At 31.6% G+C, this 17,204-nt stretch overlaps 1 protein-coding gene across 2 annotated transcripts; it reads left to right on the forward strand.

The window, feature by feature from the left end:
- The first annotated feature begins 4,499 nt into the window (after positions 1 to 4,499).
- Positions 4,500 to 16,759, forward strand: LOC143056614 (uncharacterized). 2 transcript variants are annotated; one of them, XM_076229749.1, is made up of 11 exons: positions 4,500 to 4,770; positions 5,322 to 5,364; positions 6,340 to 6,504; positions 7,078 to 7,190; positions 9,338 to 9,482; positions 11,063 to 11,265; positions 11,655 to 11,702; positions 13,013 to 13,112; positions 13,665 to 13,847; positions 14,353 to 14,403; positions 15,249 to 16,759. In XM_076229749.1, exons 1-11 carry the CDS (start codon positions 4,648 to 4,650, stop codon positions 16,100 to 16,102), a joined length of 2,028 nt encoding a protein of 675 aa, XP_076085864.1. In that variant the 5' UTR covers positions 4,500 to 4,647; the 3' UTR covers positions 16,103 to 16,759. The 2 variants fall into 2 exon arrangements, with proteins under 2 accessions (XP_076085864.1, XP_076085853.1); XM_076229738.1 differs by having other exon boundaries at positions 4,501 to 4,770; positions 14,353 to 14,415.
- Positions 16,760 to 17,204: the final 445 nt, after the last annotated feature.

Below are 17,204 nucleotides of genomic sequence, written 5' to 3' on the forward strand. Positions count from 1 at the left end.
ATTAATGGATAACAAAAAGCATTAGGTTTAAAATCCAATACGCCAAAAACGCGGCTCGTCCACACAAGACTCACCAGTGACGCCAAGATATAAAAGATAGAAAGTGAAAAAAAGTACAAAGTTGTACAGCACTGAAGATCAAAAATTGAAAAAGGTTGTGTCAAATACGGCTATGTTTTTAAGCTTGGGATAAGAACGTCCTTATCATTTAGAACAATTAATGCTATTGCAAACAGTAGATTATATTAAATGAATATAATAGATATACATAATGAAACTGAGGTATTAACTAATTACAGAAAACAAACACGAATACATGATTTAAAGACCAACACAGAATAGACACACCCGACTCAGTCCAGGCCTCAACGCAATAAATTATAATAATGACGTCACATACAAATTACTTTCACGTTGTTTCCAATTTTTGTATGAACCATCGTTATTTTCTGATGATAATCACTATTTTAAATTATCACCAGCATTTTGCATTATATTACAACTCAAAACAAGTCATCAATTATCATCAGTGTATTTACATCAGGAAAGAAAAAGAGACAAAAAGATCACTAAATAAACAGATAGAATTTAGACTTTCAACACCTTGTTTAGAAATATCAAAGCATGTTTAACAAATTGTTTTAAGTATTCGTACACGAACGTCAAAAAAATCAAATTCATCTGTGTGTGAATTTATATTTCTTTTCTTTGAATATAAAAACATGTTTCATGTAAGACTTACCAAAGTTAGAAAAAAAAGAGAATGCTGAGTGTTTGGTTTAATATCAATATTGTTCATTCAAACCGAATATCTTCACTCTATTTTAAATAAATTTGTATGTCCAGCAGAAGTCAGATTAAAAGTAAAAGATCAGACTCGACCGATTGCAAACAATTCAATTTTGACAAAAACGGTTTATACATTTCTAATACTATAAACAATGATACGCTGTTTAGACTTTGTCAGAAAAAATAGGAAGAACAACCATGGAGACAAGGAAAGATACGAAAATAAATAAAATAATAACAACGGGGAAACATACATATTAACAGACTTTTAACTTGGATTCCATGAGTATCAAAGGGAGAAAGTACTGAGGAGAGCAATTAAAAAAGTCAATAAATACTAACGGCATTATAGCAAAAACAAAAAACAGCGATTTGACAAACACAAGTTCCATAAAAAACTAAATTGAAATCGAAAGACATTACAAAGGAAAATCAGAAATGAATATGGGTATGACTTAGAAGGGAATGATAAAAAATTCCTGCTTTAATAGTGACTCTCATCGTGTTACTCATGGTAAAATACATCAATGAGTCATATTCAGTGTTAAAGCTTCAAAATCGGATTTATAGATATTCTTAAACCCTTGACGGTAATGCAAAAACTGTTTTCAAGGACAGTGATGGTAAAGTTATATTGGGTCTTTAGGACGGGCAATTATCTTGGGATTGGTAAATGCAAAAAATCCAGTTAAGGAATCCAAGCTATTGGATTTTAGAGAATTTTATAGAAGAACCTATAATTATAAAATAAAAGAATGTGATAAAATAGTATGTAGCAAAATAATTTGGTGTTAGAAAAGCAAATATCATGTAATTTTGAATTTTGTTGTTTACATTGTTGGTTGACTGTAGGAAATCAATGTCTATCCACAAGAGAAGCGAAATAGTTTGAATGTTTTATTTATTCGTAGATTTGATTTCTCACCTGCTATGCCAAATATAAAGTTGGCCATCTTGACTTAAAGTGACTAGTGTGGCCATCAAAATAATAAAATCTAAAGCTTTTAATTTTTATGAACCTCCCTTTTTTTAATTTACCTTGGAGTTTGGTATTTTTCTAATACTGTTTTACATTAAGTGATGTTGAAAGTTAGTACTTCTGAAGTTTGTCTTTCAAATCATTTTGTGTGTGTTGCCTCACGAAGGTTAATCCAGAATTCATTACCACTCTGGCTAACTCACTTAGTTTTTTTATGGAAAGTTTATCAAACAGGAAGATAAGAAGATGTAGTATGAGTGTAAATAAGACAAATATTCGACAAACGGTCAGTAGACGAAAGAGAGGTTAAAGATAACAAAGTTACATTCAAACTCATAAATCAAAACATCCTGACAATGTCATTGCAAAAACTAAAAACAACGAAAAGACAAATAACGGTACATAAATAAAGGCAACAGTAGTATATCGATGTTCAAAAATTTCATCCAAATTCTTTCTTAATTTTCGGAACACGTTTTCCAAATTTATATGTGACGTCACTTTGGGCGTTGCATTGACTATGGCTAACAGGGCTGTGATTTTGTAATGTATTCGTTTTTATCATATAGCTAGCCACCACTTCAGTTAAATCATGTATATCTATTATATAGTCATTTTATAAAATTTACTGTTTGGAAAGCTATCTATTATTCTTGATAATAATGATGTTTTTGTCCCAGGCGGATAACCCAGGCCCCACAACTTTTTGGAACTTTTGGTCCTCGGCGATCTTCAACTTTGTAGTTGTTATGGCTTTCAAACTTTTTACATTTGAGCACTTTTGTATGGACGTAGCGCGCGTCTGGCGTATAAAAATATGTTTTTAACCTGTTACCTTTTGATGGCTATTATTCGTTTGTTTCTCTGTCCTATATTTTCTCTTATTTATCTTTTTATTTATTGTAACCCTGTCGTGTAATGTTGTCATTTTAATGTTATAATTAACACTGCCATAACAGCGGGATGGTTGGCATGCCAAAAAACCAGGTTCAACCCACCATTTTTTTTTCATAAAATGCCCTTGGCCAAGTCTGGAAAATGGCCATTGTTACAATATAGTTCGTTTCTGTATGTGTTACGTTTCGGTGTTGTGTCTCTGTTGTGTCGTAGTTCTCTTATATTTGATACGTTTCCCTCAGTTTTAGTTTGTAACCCGGATTTGTTTTTTCTTTATCGATTTGTCAATTTTGAACACCGGTATACTACTGTTGCCTTTATTCATAAGATATACTCCTGGTACTGTTTCTGAGACAAAGTAACTTCTGATATCAACCATAACAAAAATGCATACTTCCTTATCACATTTCAACATTATGTGAAGTTTTAGTTTCTTAGAAGTTAATTGAAACATACATTGAAGTGTAAACTAAATAAAAGGTGAAAGTGCGAATATTACAAATAAACTCATCATAGATACCAGGACTAAATTTTGTACGTACGCCAGACGCGAGTTTCGTCTACAAAAAAGACTCATCAGTAACGCTCGAATCCAAAAAAGTTAAAAAGGCCAAATAAAGTACGAAGTTGAAGAGCATTTAGGACCAAAATTCCTTAAACTTAACTTAAAGTCTCATACTTGGCAATATTGCAATGAATCCTTTGGATTCTAATTAACTTATAGTTATCACTACAGTTGAAGACGACTTTGTCGCAAATTTTCATTGGAAAAAACATTGAAAAGTGGAAACATTTTAATCCAATTATATACATCTATAATATAGCATAATTAATGCTTGGCATACAATAAAAAAAATGGGAGATTATCATTGTCGTCCTCCAGAGAGATCACTGACTGGGTATGACTTCTTTTCGATGCACCAGTTCTCGTTCTGTTTGTGATTCCTTCAGTTGTTTTAATATCAGTCCGTTCGAAAGTGATTTGCGGCTTTTTAGCATAGGTTAACTACTTATTACTACTGCACACAATTTCACAAATTATGAAAGGTCTTGAGGACACACTATATGCACGAAGAGATCCCCAGTGTAATATGTGATAGAATAAATGTGGCAAGTCTTTGAACTGACTTGGAGTTATTCAAGTCTTTAAACTAAGGTTTTATGCTGCTGGATATTATTTCTTAGGAATTCCTATTTTTTCTGCCACATGTGGAGCAGGATCTGCTTACCCTTCCGGAGCACCTGAGATCACCCCTAGTTTTTGGTGGGGTTCGTGTTGTTTATTCTTTAGTTTTCTATGTTGTGTTGTGTGTACTATTGTTTTTCTGTTTGTCTTTTTCATTTTTAGCCATGGCGTTGTCAGTTTGTTTTGGATTTATGAGTTTGACTGTCCCTTTGGTATCTTTCGTCCCTCTTTAATTAACCTTAAATTAATCATATTTGAAATGAATAGTTGAGTTTTCTCAATAATAATCACATGAAATGTAATGTTTAAGAAAGATAGCTTGAAAAAATTTAAATAATGTTCAATATATTTATAAAGGCAAGAATAAGATAATAAAACGTGCATTAAACAAAGTTTTTTATGCGCACAAGTATCAAATTCAGAGTTTTTCTGACATACATGACCTTTAACATTATCTAAGCATCAATAATAACTATTTTCTCTGTTGTACTTGTTCATATACATACTATTGTGTATGGTTAAATCTTGAACCCAATACCCGTGAAAAAATATTTGGTTTCAAATTATTGTGATGTTACGATGTACTTTTATTCTCTTAAATATTTACTGAACTAGGTGCTCAAACGCAATGAAATGTCATCCTATATATCATTTTGATCTGAAAGTTGTGTGAAAAGCAATTGTGAATTTTAAATAAAAGTTACTGTTTATTCAAGCAAAACGGATTTTTTTTCGTCAATGATATGATGAAGTATAGAATTACAATTTATTAAATTTGACATTATGGGATGTGGACATGCCACTCGGAATACCTAGCTGCAATGAAGACATGTGGTACATCAGTATATTATTCTTGTTGTCGTGTATACCATATACAAGTTGCTTCAAATTGGCATGTGAATCACATCTAGACAGTTCAGTAAGTCATATATTCTTCATATTTTAATCTTATAAACTAGTTGGTTGTTCTCTGATGCATTTTTGTCTATATCTATATAACGTCATGATAGATGCACGTGTATGCATCTTTTAAATGATCACATTTCAATGCCAAGGGAGCACAAAATGCTCTTTAATACAACAAAATTTTGACAAAAGTTTCACATTTCGATTATCCAAGACGTTTTTTTTTATACATTTGATGGATTATATATTGGTCTTTACACTTTTCTGTTCATTTTATTTTTAAAAGGTATGTCGATTTATTTACCAAGCAGTAGTAATAACACATATATATTTTGCTTTGATTCAGCACTAAACAATAATTTTAGAAAGATAGTAAAAATGACGTATTGACATATTCAGGTCTACAAATATACTCTAACTATTATATGAAAATAAGAAGATTTGGTATGAAAGTCAATGATACCACTATTTCCCATAGTTCAAATGAAATGGGTGTACTATTGCTTGATATTGTTAAAATATATTTACCTTTATTCTTATATTGAATCTTTTAATTTATTTTAGGCCTTTAAAGTCAAATGCACAGCCACAAAGTACGAAAAAGAAAGTAGGTATTTTCCATATAAACAATAAATAAATCATTTTCTATTTTTATGGATTAGTTCATTATCATTTTTTTTTAATAAAAAATAGAAGCGAAAATTACAAAAAAATCGAAAATAAACTGACAGAAAGGTAGAGACAAATAACTGTATACAAAACACAACAATTTAAACTAAAGAACTACTAGAATCCCGCCAAAACAAAGTGTGATCTTATGTGCTACGGAAGGGAAAGTAGATCCTGCTCCACATGTATCAACCGTCGTGTTCCTCATGAAAGAATGATATTTTCGATTATTTTTTTTTGTCAAATTCCACAAATGGACAACTACTGATGTCACATTATAAGATATGTAGCAACTTTATGTTTTGACAGATATTCATTTTTGTTTTCAAATGCAGTAGTTTTTTTACGTGTTTTTATTTTTATCATTCATAAATTGATGTTATATAAATCATATACTTATTATTCAATATTCATAGTAGCTTCAAATTTCCTTGAAAAGTGACTCCATTTTTAATGCCGATCCCATCATATTAAATGAATGCAATGAAATTTGAATAGAGGAAAACCACGCAATTATTCAGTTTAGTGATCTTGTTTTGTAAGGTTAATTTTGCGGAATTCGGACGTAAACAAAAATACCTGTTATCGAGATACCAGAAAAGTAAAAAAGCTATAATAAAACTTCGTTATAAATCAAAATATACATAAATATGCATATAGATAGCTGCAGGAAAAGAACCAAACGCACATTAAAAAACAATTTTCTAAGACAGTTTACCGCTCAATAAACACACAAATCAACCCAAACAAAAATTAAGAATAATTGAAAATGTTAAGCATAATGTGATACTGCACATAAAAATCAATCAGAATTTTTGAAATTGAATGTTGTATAATATCTGTTTGGATTGCTATACTATCAAAAATGTCCATTTAGCTTTCATTTAATGACATAATTATTCTCATTTATCAGACTGCAGAGACAATGTCCTGTCAACTATATATGGAGATCTATATGGACAAAAATATTGGGCAGCAAAACCACATGACTTGCAGTTAATACCAATACAAGAAGAGTACCTAAATACAACTCTATTCTATCCTGGATTTCTAGTAGTAGTTCAACCTCCTAGAACAGGTATATTGTTTAAATAGTGAGATAGAATAAGTCAGATTGAATAATTTCAAGTAAGAAAAATTAACAAGCGTCATCGAGGTCCAATCTTAAAACATGTAACTTAATTGCGGGTATTTCAGTTAATAGCATCCTGTTTCCTTATTTAACAATTAAATTATCGCTTTAGTTATGTTAAAGTCAGTTTGTAAAATTGTGTCAAAGGGACAGTCAAACTCATAAATCGAAAACATGCCATGGCTTAAAGTGAAAAACAGAGAAACAATATATGACACAATATATAAGACCAAAGAATTAGCAACACGAACCCCACCAAAACTGTGGACTTGGAGTATGCAGTAACTTTTTAACTTTTCTTATAGTTAGATAATAAAAGTAATGAAGATTGTTTCCGTTATGAAATATTTCTGATATACCCTCATTCACGTAGAAAATTCTGGAAAAAGTGCCACTTTATTCTGATTTTTCCTTTTTTGTCATATTTTTCTTTCTTTTTGAGCTTGAATAAAATAACACTCTATAATAAATAGTTAGTTTTTAGTCAATAACGTTTGCACTGGTTGTCTTTGTTCTAAGGTATACAAAATGTCAGAGGATTCCACTTATTTTACGAGGATTTGGACACAAACCTGAGAAAATGTATCATTATTGTAATCGACAATGCTACCTTAGACCACACTCATAGGGAAGTAAGTATCAGAGTACTATTGTAACGTTATCTGATAACCAATTTTATCGCTATTTTATGAAATTTCCTTAATTCTTACTCTCGATATTTTCTTTTCTCAGCACAGTAGAGTGATTTGGAAAATTATCGCCAGAAATTAAGGGCGCACGTGCCCGGTGTCAAAAAAATTAACAACGTTGTCAAATGTAAAATATCGAATTACCGTTAGTTATCTCAACTCAATTGCTTTTCTCACTTTCGCCGTACTGGCTCAAGCGAGGAAATCAATCTCGTTGAGAAGATCAACGATAATTTATAGCTACCAAGACAACATGTTTTGTTAATTAATAACCACTACTTTAGACCGCACTCAAAGAGATTTAAGTTGTACCTTGTTCTAATAACAAATTTTACCAAGATATCATGTGTGTGACTCAAAGCAAAACAGTAGTTATTATCACAACCAATTGTGCCTTAGACCACATTCATAGGGATGTAAGTATCGAAGTACAATTGAACCGGTATCTAATAACCAATTTTACCAAGACAAATATTTTGTTAATCGTAGCAAAACTATATTGTTATTGTCATAGCCAATGTTACCTTAGACACTTATAGATTAAAGAGATGTAAATATCGAAATACAATTGTACTTTTATTTATAAAAATTTTTACATGGACACCATGTTTGTTAATAAAAGCAAGACTATATTGTTATTGTAATAGACCACACTTATAGAGATATAAATATCGAAGCACAATTGTACTGTTATCTGATAACCAATTTCACCATTACAACATGTTTGTTAACCAAAGCAAAACTGTACTGTTATTGTAATAAATAGTGTTACCTTAGACATGTAAATATCAAAGTACAATTGCAGATTGAAATAAACAATTAATTTCCCCATAGGCGACAATGATAGCCTTTTTCGAGATACAGACTTTAAAAAGTTGAGTTTTTCAACGAAACCTTGCTAGAATGAAAGAAAAATTATTAGGACCTAGCGTTTAAAAGACATCTCGGTTCCGTTAAGGCTAAATAGAATAATTTATTTGGCCGTTGGTATAATGCAGAATGCACGAAGTCTGTAATAACAAAAAATAACGGGCGCACATATCAACCAATCAGGATTAGCTATACTCTTAATTCTGAATACCATGTTATGCTCATAAAATAACTGTGCCCATAAAATCTAATGGTTTAGTGTAACCTGAACAGTTATCAATTTCACCTCGACAACATGTATGTTAATCAAAGCAAAACAGTACTCATTTTGTAATAACCATTTTTACCTTAGACAACACTCATGGAGATTGAAATATAAAAGTTCTAATGAAACATTATCTATTACTAACCATTTTTACATAGACACCATAAATAAAGGCATAAATGTCACAAATCAAGTCAGCGGAAACAATGAAAACAAATCTGGGTCATAAATAAAACCGAGGTGAATTCATCAAAAACATGAGGAAAATAAATGGGATGAAGAAAAAAAACACCACTAAACGTCTACAAAAACAAACGCCACTATGCATATAAAAGAAAAAATGTGGTAACAATTGCCATATTCCTGACTTGAATCATGACATTTTACTGTAATAACTTATGTTACATTAGACCACTCGAAAATAGATGTAATTAACCAATGTAGTAGAATGCGAGAAAACGCAATTTAAAGTGAAAGCTGCTTATTTTTTTTTCGACGCTTTTGAAAATGCCTGTACCAAGTCAGGAATATGACATGTCTTGTCCATTCGTTTTTGATGCGTTTTGTTATTTGATTTTGCCATGTGATTATGGACTTTCCCAATTGATCTTCCTCTAGGTTCAGTATTTTTGTGATTTTACTTATTATTTTTTTTTTACGTATTTTGTACTAGTAAATGTTAAGTCCTATGTCGCTACTTTCAATTGTTGGAATTTTTGTTCTGTTAACGTTACATACATGCATATCTTTTTTCAGAGAGGTTTTGGTCAACGAGTTCGAATGCATCCAAAATCCGATATATCGTGCAACTATATAAACTTGCAATACATCGCTTAGATATCGGAGAAACTCCTGGTGTGTTGGTCATTAGCTAAAAAATTTAATATGTTTTTCACTTACATCAATAACCTTATTACTGCTGAAATATGTTTTATGCAATTCTTTCTATTTTCAGAATGATTTGAAATTTAAAATCAAATTATGGCCTCTGAACGGAGATAAAGATTTTCTCATTACATCATGGACTCTCCCAAAACCACCTGAGAGCGAACTCGATACAAATCTGATAAGAAATGGTAGAACTGGAAAATGGAAATGGGGTAGGTCAAGTTCGTGAGTAGTTGAAGAATAAGAAAATGCTGTATTGATTCATGACACAAAATCCCTGTATAAAAATAAGGAGATATGGCATCATTGTCAATAAGACAATTAGCTGCCACATATATCCACCTATAAAGGAACGGAGATAGATAATAATTGGTAGCTTTATTTGATTTTTAAACATATTTTATTCATTAGGATATAAAAAGGATTAAGCAACAAGCACATAACGTGTACAAGGACTTGTTTCTTTGTTATTATGTGGCTGACTTCATGCAGGAACTTCTTAGGAAGAAAGATAAGAAGTTCGCGATATCCTTTAACTCTACTTGCCGCTATATAGATGATGTTCTTTCACTAAATAATTCAAAATATGGTGACTATGTGGAACTCATCTATCTCATCGAGCTAGAGATAAAGAATACTACAGATACAGTTAAGTCGGCCTCATATCTTGACTTACATCTAGAAATTGACAATGAGGTTCGGTTGACAACAAGACTTTACGACAAAAGTGATGATTTCAGCTTTCCAATTGTGAACTTTCCATTTTTAAGTAGCAACATTCCAGCAGCACCTGCATACGGGGTATATATATCTCCCAATTGATACAATATTCCCGTGCTTGCATTTCCTATCATGATTTCCTTGATAGAGGGTTGCTGCTCACAAGAAGCTATTTAACCAAGAGTTCCAAATGATGAAGTTGAAATCATCCCTTCGTAAAGTTTACGGACGCCATCACGAGTTGGTTGACCGTTCTGAAATAACCGTTTCACAAATGATATCAAATATGTTCCGTACGTCGTAACTACAATCTCCTTCCCTTTCATAAATGTGACCTACCGAATTAGACTATTTACCGGATTTGTTATCACATAAGCAACACTACGGGTGCCACATTTGGAGCAAGATCTGCTTACCATTCCGGAGCACCTGAGATCACCCCTAGTTTTTGGTGGGGTTCGTGTTGTTTATTCTTTAGTTTTTTTATGTTGTGTCATGTGTACTATTGTTTGTCTGTTTGTCTTTTTCATTTTTAGCCATGGCTTTGTCAGTTTATTTTCGATTTATGAGTTTGGCCGTCCCTTTGGTATCTTTCGTAATCATATGACAATTGTTATCTTATATTTCGTTTCTGTGTATTTTACATTGTTGGTTTTTTTTTTTTTTTTTTTTTTTTTTTTTTTTTTTTTTTTTTGTTGCACTTTAGTATTTCAGTTGTTTCTTTGTTCTCCCTTTATATTTGATGTTTCCCTCAGTTTTAGTTTGTAACCCGGATTTGTTTTCTCTCAATCGATTTATGTTTTTTGAACAGCGGTATACAACTGTTCCTTTATTTAAGAATACTTCAAGATCATAATAGTGAGAAACAAATGATCGGAGAACAATAGACCCCCAAAAAAGATTACTCAAAAAAATTAACAAAAAAAAAAGACAAGTTATATGAATCTAATTAGACCTGTCCTTGAATAGACTAGGACTTCCAGCTTAGATTACTCAGTGTTGAAATGTTACTCCTAATAAATGGATGTTTCAAAAAGAAATTGTATTATAATTGTTGCTTGTTAAATAATAGGTTTGACGAACGCATCATCGGACTGGATAACGACTATTTCTTACTTCAATAATATCGATGATATGTACATAAGGATCTGGTTTGTTGCCGCTCCTGTGGAATACAAATTCTCACAGTATATTGTTTCGTTAGAACAAATCAAGTCAGGAGAAGAAACAGATTTCGAAGATAGAAATGTTACAGAAGAGAGTAGGGTATCCAAGGTAAAAGTTTTATATTTCGCTATTTATTGAAGAAATTATATGTACTATGTTTAATCGTTTCGAATAAGCCTGGAATTAAGGAAAACCACTAGCAAACGGTCAATTCAACGAACATCAGTCTAAAGTGAATACAATCTCCATTTACAAATACTTAATTTCTCTATTCATATATATTGACAAAGGCTTGTATCAGAGCACATCAGATGCTGTTCGTATTATCCTTACTTTTTGTTTATACTATTTGATAACCGTACGACTGTAGTTATTTAGATTTTCCCTTTTTAAACACATTTCAATAAAAAAAAATTTAAATGTTTCTGTTTATTTATATATCTTAATGTACATATGTATTTTCAGGCACAAATATCTAATAAGAAATTATATTTCAGGTAGACTACACTTTTCTTAATGTAAAACCTGGAAGATACAGGATTTTGGTAGGTTTTAGTTAATAATGGTGGTTAACTCAATAAAAAGTATGATATTAAGCTGTTCAAACTATCTCTTACTTCCTTTTCGATGTTATATACTGTCACTTTCGTAAATCATCATGTTATAAACATAATCCTTACAGTCGTTTTCTCTCGAATCATATAGCATAATTTGTTTTAATAGTTATCAAAGGTACTAGGATTATAATCTAATATGCCAAACGCGCATTTCGTCTACTGAAGCCTCATCAGTAACGATTATATCAAAATAGTTATAAAGCCAAACAAGTACAAATTGTGAAGAGCATTGAGGACCAAAATTTCCAAAAAGTTGTTTCAATATTTAAAATATTTGTTTGATATGGAAAAATCGAAAAACATTTAATGGAACTTCGAATTTCTTTCAGTGTATTATTGGAGCGGTCGAGTTGAACATTCCCTCACAATTACCTTCATTATCATTCAACGACTTTAAATATTATTTATTTTTGTTTTGCAATGTTAACAAATCAGGTTGTCTCGTATTTTGCTTACGGTCAAACAAGTATATTCAGAATCGTGCACAAGAAATCTGTTCAGAGAAATAAGGGTATTGTTAAGTTAAAATTGTTAAGTTAAAATGTAAAAACACTCGTACTGAGCCATATGTTTTTCAATATGCATGCAAAAGTAAAATCACTCCGATGAAAATTAAAAAAGGAAAACCCGTAATGAAATTGCAAAATCAAAAGCTCAAACAAATCAAACGAATGGATAACGACTGTCATATTCCTGACTTGGTATAGGCAATTTTTATGAGTAAAAAGGAGGATTAACCTGGTTTTAAAGCTAGCCAAACCGCTGACTTGTATGACAGTCGCATCAAATTCCATTATATTGTCAACGATGTGTGAACAAAACAAACAGACACAATAGGTTAAACTTTCTCAAATAGGAGTACAGCAGTCAACATTGTATTAAAATCTCTATAAAACAAATAAATATATAACAATGAAGCACAAAAGGCATACAGACAAAGCACATTAGCAAAAATGAAAGACAAGAATACAAAATTGACAATACCACAATAACACAATGGCGTGCTGTAAAAGTACTGAGTCGCGTCAAATGTATCAAACAAACACAAAATCGATAAGTACCTATGATACTGTGTATCCCGTCAACCCCTAAATATTGTATCCTATACTTCCGCCCGCCTTTACCGAAATTTATGATATTTTATATGTAGGAATGTTATAAAAACATAAAAACTGAAATGGCTTTGTCGCCTAAAATAAAAGTACAAATCATTAGACATAACGTATGATATATTTAAGGTTCAGCCATTTGATGACAACTGCACTTGTAAATCCAAAAGAAACTATTGTGGACAGTGTATACGGACAAGAACTTCTGTTATTATTGTGCCGACGACAGGTAAAAATATTGACACAATATACATACTTTTTGTGCATGTCAATCATAGACTGAACTGTCAACACCATAATATACAGCATTCAAATTTAATACATCGAAAGATAATTTTACAAAGCAATGCTTTTTCATAAAAAAAGGTAATAAGTCTTAACTTAGAATAAGGTTTTAAAGTCAAATAATACGTCAAATTTAACCCCAAAAAATGAATATTTGATATACTCTAGAATTGACAAGTTTTACTTTAAATAATTTCTTTTAAATATCATTCTTTATAAAACTGTTCAAGACGGATTTATACTAGTTCATTTCATACACTTGAATAAATAATATGTCCAACCGCTACCATTACTTGACAAATATATAAATTAGGAAAAACGATCAATGTCTACTGGTATGACCCTTATTCTTGAATTGTAGCAATTTTCGTGATAATATGTCATATGCTAAATGTTCGAAAAATTATAAGTAAGAAATCTTAAGGTGTTGGTAATACCAGGGACTGTTTATTAAATTTAATTTTCAGTGTTTAATGTGAAATTTTTCCTTTCAAAGGTGACATGCCTTTAACAAGAAGAATTGAGAGACTACAACAAACTTCACCAGACCCAATTCGAGCAGTTTTAAGCCCTGATATAAGTAAAACACCTAATCAGCATATTTTACCAAGTGTTCTCGGGTTTATAACGTTCCTCTTAGCAATAATTGTAATCGTTGGATGTTACAAATTCTATAAAGGTAAGTCATGAATATGGACCTTAATTTTGACAGAGAAGCATACAAACCACAAACCAACAGAAACCCACAATGTAAAAAAGGGAAAAACTGTTTCTAGTGTAAATGTATGCAACAGGGAAAAGACATCAAACTAAAAAGGAAGCATTAAAATTGTCAATTTAGCATCAAGGCACTTAATTTAAGTGAATAAACTATTAAATTTATTTAAGATTTTACAAGAATATAAAAATCTATCTGAGGCAGGAAAATGAAACGACTAACATATTTTTGGGGTAGAAATGAATAATCCTCTGTTGAAAACATTTAGTTTTTTAGAGCATGCAGGTTTCCTTTACTAGTCCAAATTTATTTTTTCAAACAATAAAGTCCCTGCTCTCTCACTTACAGTAATATCATATATCACCCTGCCAGCAAATCATTATTTAACTGAATACCAGAAGTTGATGTAGAACATGTTATAAATTACATTATGTTGGCTTGCATAATAATTATTTTTCAATTTCAGGAAACAGAAATTCTAACAATGATGTAAATATCAATAATACAGATATTAAAGGTAAAAATAAAGGTATGTCAAACCTTGCCCAATTATATATTTTAATTCGGTACTTTTAGAACAAATATCGGTAAACACTAACTTCAGTTCTTGAGTCTCAGATTTCGTAAAAGTTATGATATTCATGAAGATAATGAAAATGTGTGGAGGTTCTGAAATATTTTTAGGATGTCCTGAATTTCGAATCATAGAGGTTCTGAAATATTTCAGGAGGTCTCCAATGAGTCATTTATCATTTACTCGAAATATGGAGGTCCTGAAAAAAACGTAAAATCACAAAAATACTGAACTTAGAGGAAAATCAATTCGAAAAGTCCATAATCACATGGCAAAATCAAATAACAAAACGCATAAAAAAACGAATGGATAAGAACTGTCATATTCCTGACTTGGTACAGGCATTTTCAAATATAGAAATGTTTCCAGATATACTTGATTACAGAATACAAAAATGCGACTAATTCGGCGCCTCGTATTGATTACTTTTTTTTATAAAATGAGACACGGGATGAACGTAAATAGCACATCAACTCAACAATAGTTAATGGTCAATTTAATATTACAAACAGATTTTTTAGGATAGCTTTAAAAATTTACTCCATCAACAATGATTACGATACAATTACTGTGTATTCTCCTGTCTACCTCCCCTAAGCAGAGTATACTGTGTATCTATAATAGTCTATCCTCCTGACTATCTCCTCTAAACATAGAATACTAGGTAATGAACAGTTTACCATTCCAGCTTCTTCCCCTAAACAAAGATTGGAAATAGAATTACAGGATAAATATGCTAATATTTTTCTCAATTGAAGTGAAAATTGATAATTGTATTTTTTTTTCAGCCTTAAATAAGAGGTCAAGGATAGTTGCTGTTGTAGCGGCAGATGATGGCGATCGACATAATACATTGGTGAAGTCTTTCGTTATTTTCCTTCGAGAATCTTGTAAACTCAATGTTTTTTTCTTTCCCTGGTCACAGATTAAGAATAAAAATCTCTGGATCGACAATACCGTTAATAAATCAGATCATATTGTATTCATTTTATCAAAGTGTTCAGTTAATCAGTATTCACAGTGGATAGAGTCGGCATATAGACAACATTGTGACAGTGTTTTTATGAAATGCATTGAAACTGTATTAAATAGTTCAATTGGTAATTCTGACATATCAAAAAAGACCATTCTTGTTCAGTTTGGGCATAGTAAAAATATGCAGGTTCCCTTTGATCTTTGCAACAAACATCAGTATCTGCTAGTAAAGCAGTTTTATGAATTTTTTTGTCATATAAGTGATTTTCATCCTTGGGAAGACGATTTTAACCATTTTTGCAACCAACCTGATATTGATATTCTAACGTCTAAAGAGGGTAGGGACTTTATGAAGGCCTTTAACGAAGCCATGGAATATAATCCTGATACTGCATTGACAACTAAGGAGTCATGGCTGAAATCAATTTATCCAGAGATAGAATGTATTGATGCGCTACATTTTTGGACAGGTTTTAATGAAGCAGCAGAGTGTAATTTACGTACAGTCTCTGACAGTGAGTTGGCTCCAAGTGAACCATGTATAGATTTTATACCGCCAAGCATACAAGACGAAAGCTATGACATCGATAGCATTGACCAACAAGCAGCGATAAAACATTTAAATGAAAAAAATTCAGCATATTGTGACAGTGATATTTTTGATTGACCCTTGCGTACCTGAACAATGTACCCACGCTGTTTACCATTTGTATCGGCAGTCAATATTGAGGATATATACGATTGAATTGTAACATAACTTAGTGTGTTTCTTGCTGAACCTATGGTTTTACATCTTCGCTAGGCAAGGGTTACGATCCACACCCCTCCTCTTAACTCTTGGCAGATAGAGCCAACATTTGTGGTAACAATGTTGCGCCATCTAACGGTTGATAAAAGTCACACCCGTTCCGAATACATTATTCTTGACCAATGGTAGCACTTAAACTCTCTTTGGTGTGGAGGTGAAAACACGGTTGCACCTAAAGACTGTAAATTTGGCGAAGCAGGAAACGAAAAATGAAAGAAGGGGAGTGGATCGTAACATTTGGCTAGCGAAGACAAAGTAATAGCTTTTCAGAAAAAGCTATCCGTCTCTTAGCTGACAAAAGTGGAAAGTGTTCTCGCTTTGTAGATTAATTCATTCAGAATAACCTTTCATATTAATCAACAAATTTTAACACACACGTTATGAAGCCGTGGTATATCGTTAAATGTTGCATGTCAAATAAGGTCCATAATGTGATAATCATCAAAATCATGGTTGTGAATGCTTTGCATGTTTGTCAAACAATTCATTCTCTCATTATGAAATATCATAACCATGTTCAAGTTTTCTTATGTTTTTCATTTATAACATGTACGTAACAGTGAGCGACTGGATTGAATGTGAAACAATCATGTGCGATTTTGCAAAACATCAGGAGATTCTGCTATTTATAGATAAAGGTTACTTGTGTATCGACATGCACGATTTGTGACTATGCAAAATATGATTGCAGAGAGTACAAATTCGATACTCTACGGGATTGAAATACATTTTCTAGGTTTGAATTGTCCCAACCAATCAACGAACTGTTGTTATTCACGTCTCTGTAATATATTCCAATTAAGTAGTAAGAAGCATTCAGCCCGAAGATTTTCCATCGTTCAATTCTTAATAATGTCTCAGCGGAGACGTTAACAATATATTTTGATTTGTATGAATAAATGTCTCACTATGTTATGATTGACAAACTTTTCTCTTACCTATATGGTTTTGTTCCAGTTAT

The sequence above is a fragment of the Mytilus galloprovincialis genome, chromosome 1 (genome assembly GCF_965363235.1).
Source record: "Mytilus galloprovincialis chromosome 1, xbMytGall1.hap1.1, whole genome shotgun sequence".
Lineage (NCBI taxonomy): Eukaryota > Metazoa > Mollusca > Bivalvia > Mytilida > Mytilidae > Mytilus > Mytilus galloprovincialis.

Bases quoted from the DNA above. Each gene is read 5' to 3' on its own strand.
- LOC143056614 (XM_076229738.1), top strand. From the start codon at position 4,648: ATGCCACTCGGAATACCTAGCTGCAATGAAGACATGTGGTACATCAGT. The intron at 4,771-5,321 runs GTAAGTCATATA...AATTTATTTTAG, and splicing joins AATCACATCTAGACAGTTCA to GCCTTTAAAGTCAAATGCAC. The intron at 5,365-6,339 runs GTAGGTATTTTC...CTCATTTATCAG, and splicing joins CACAAAGTACGAAAAAGAAA to ACTGCAGAGACAATGTCCTG.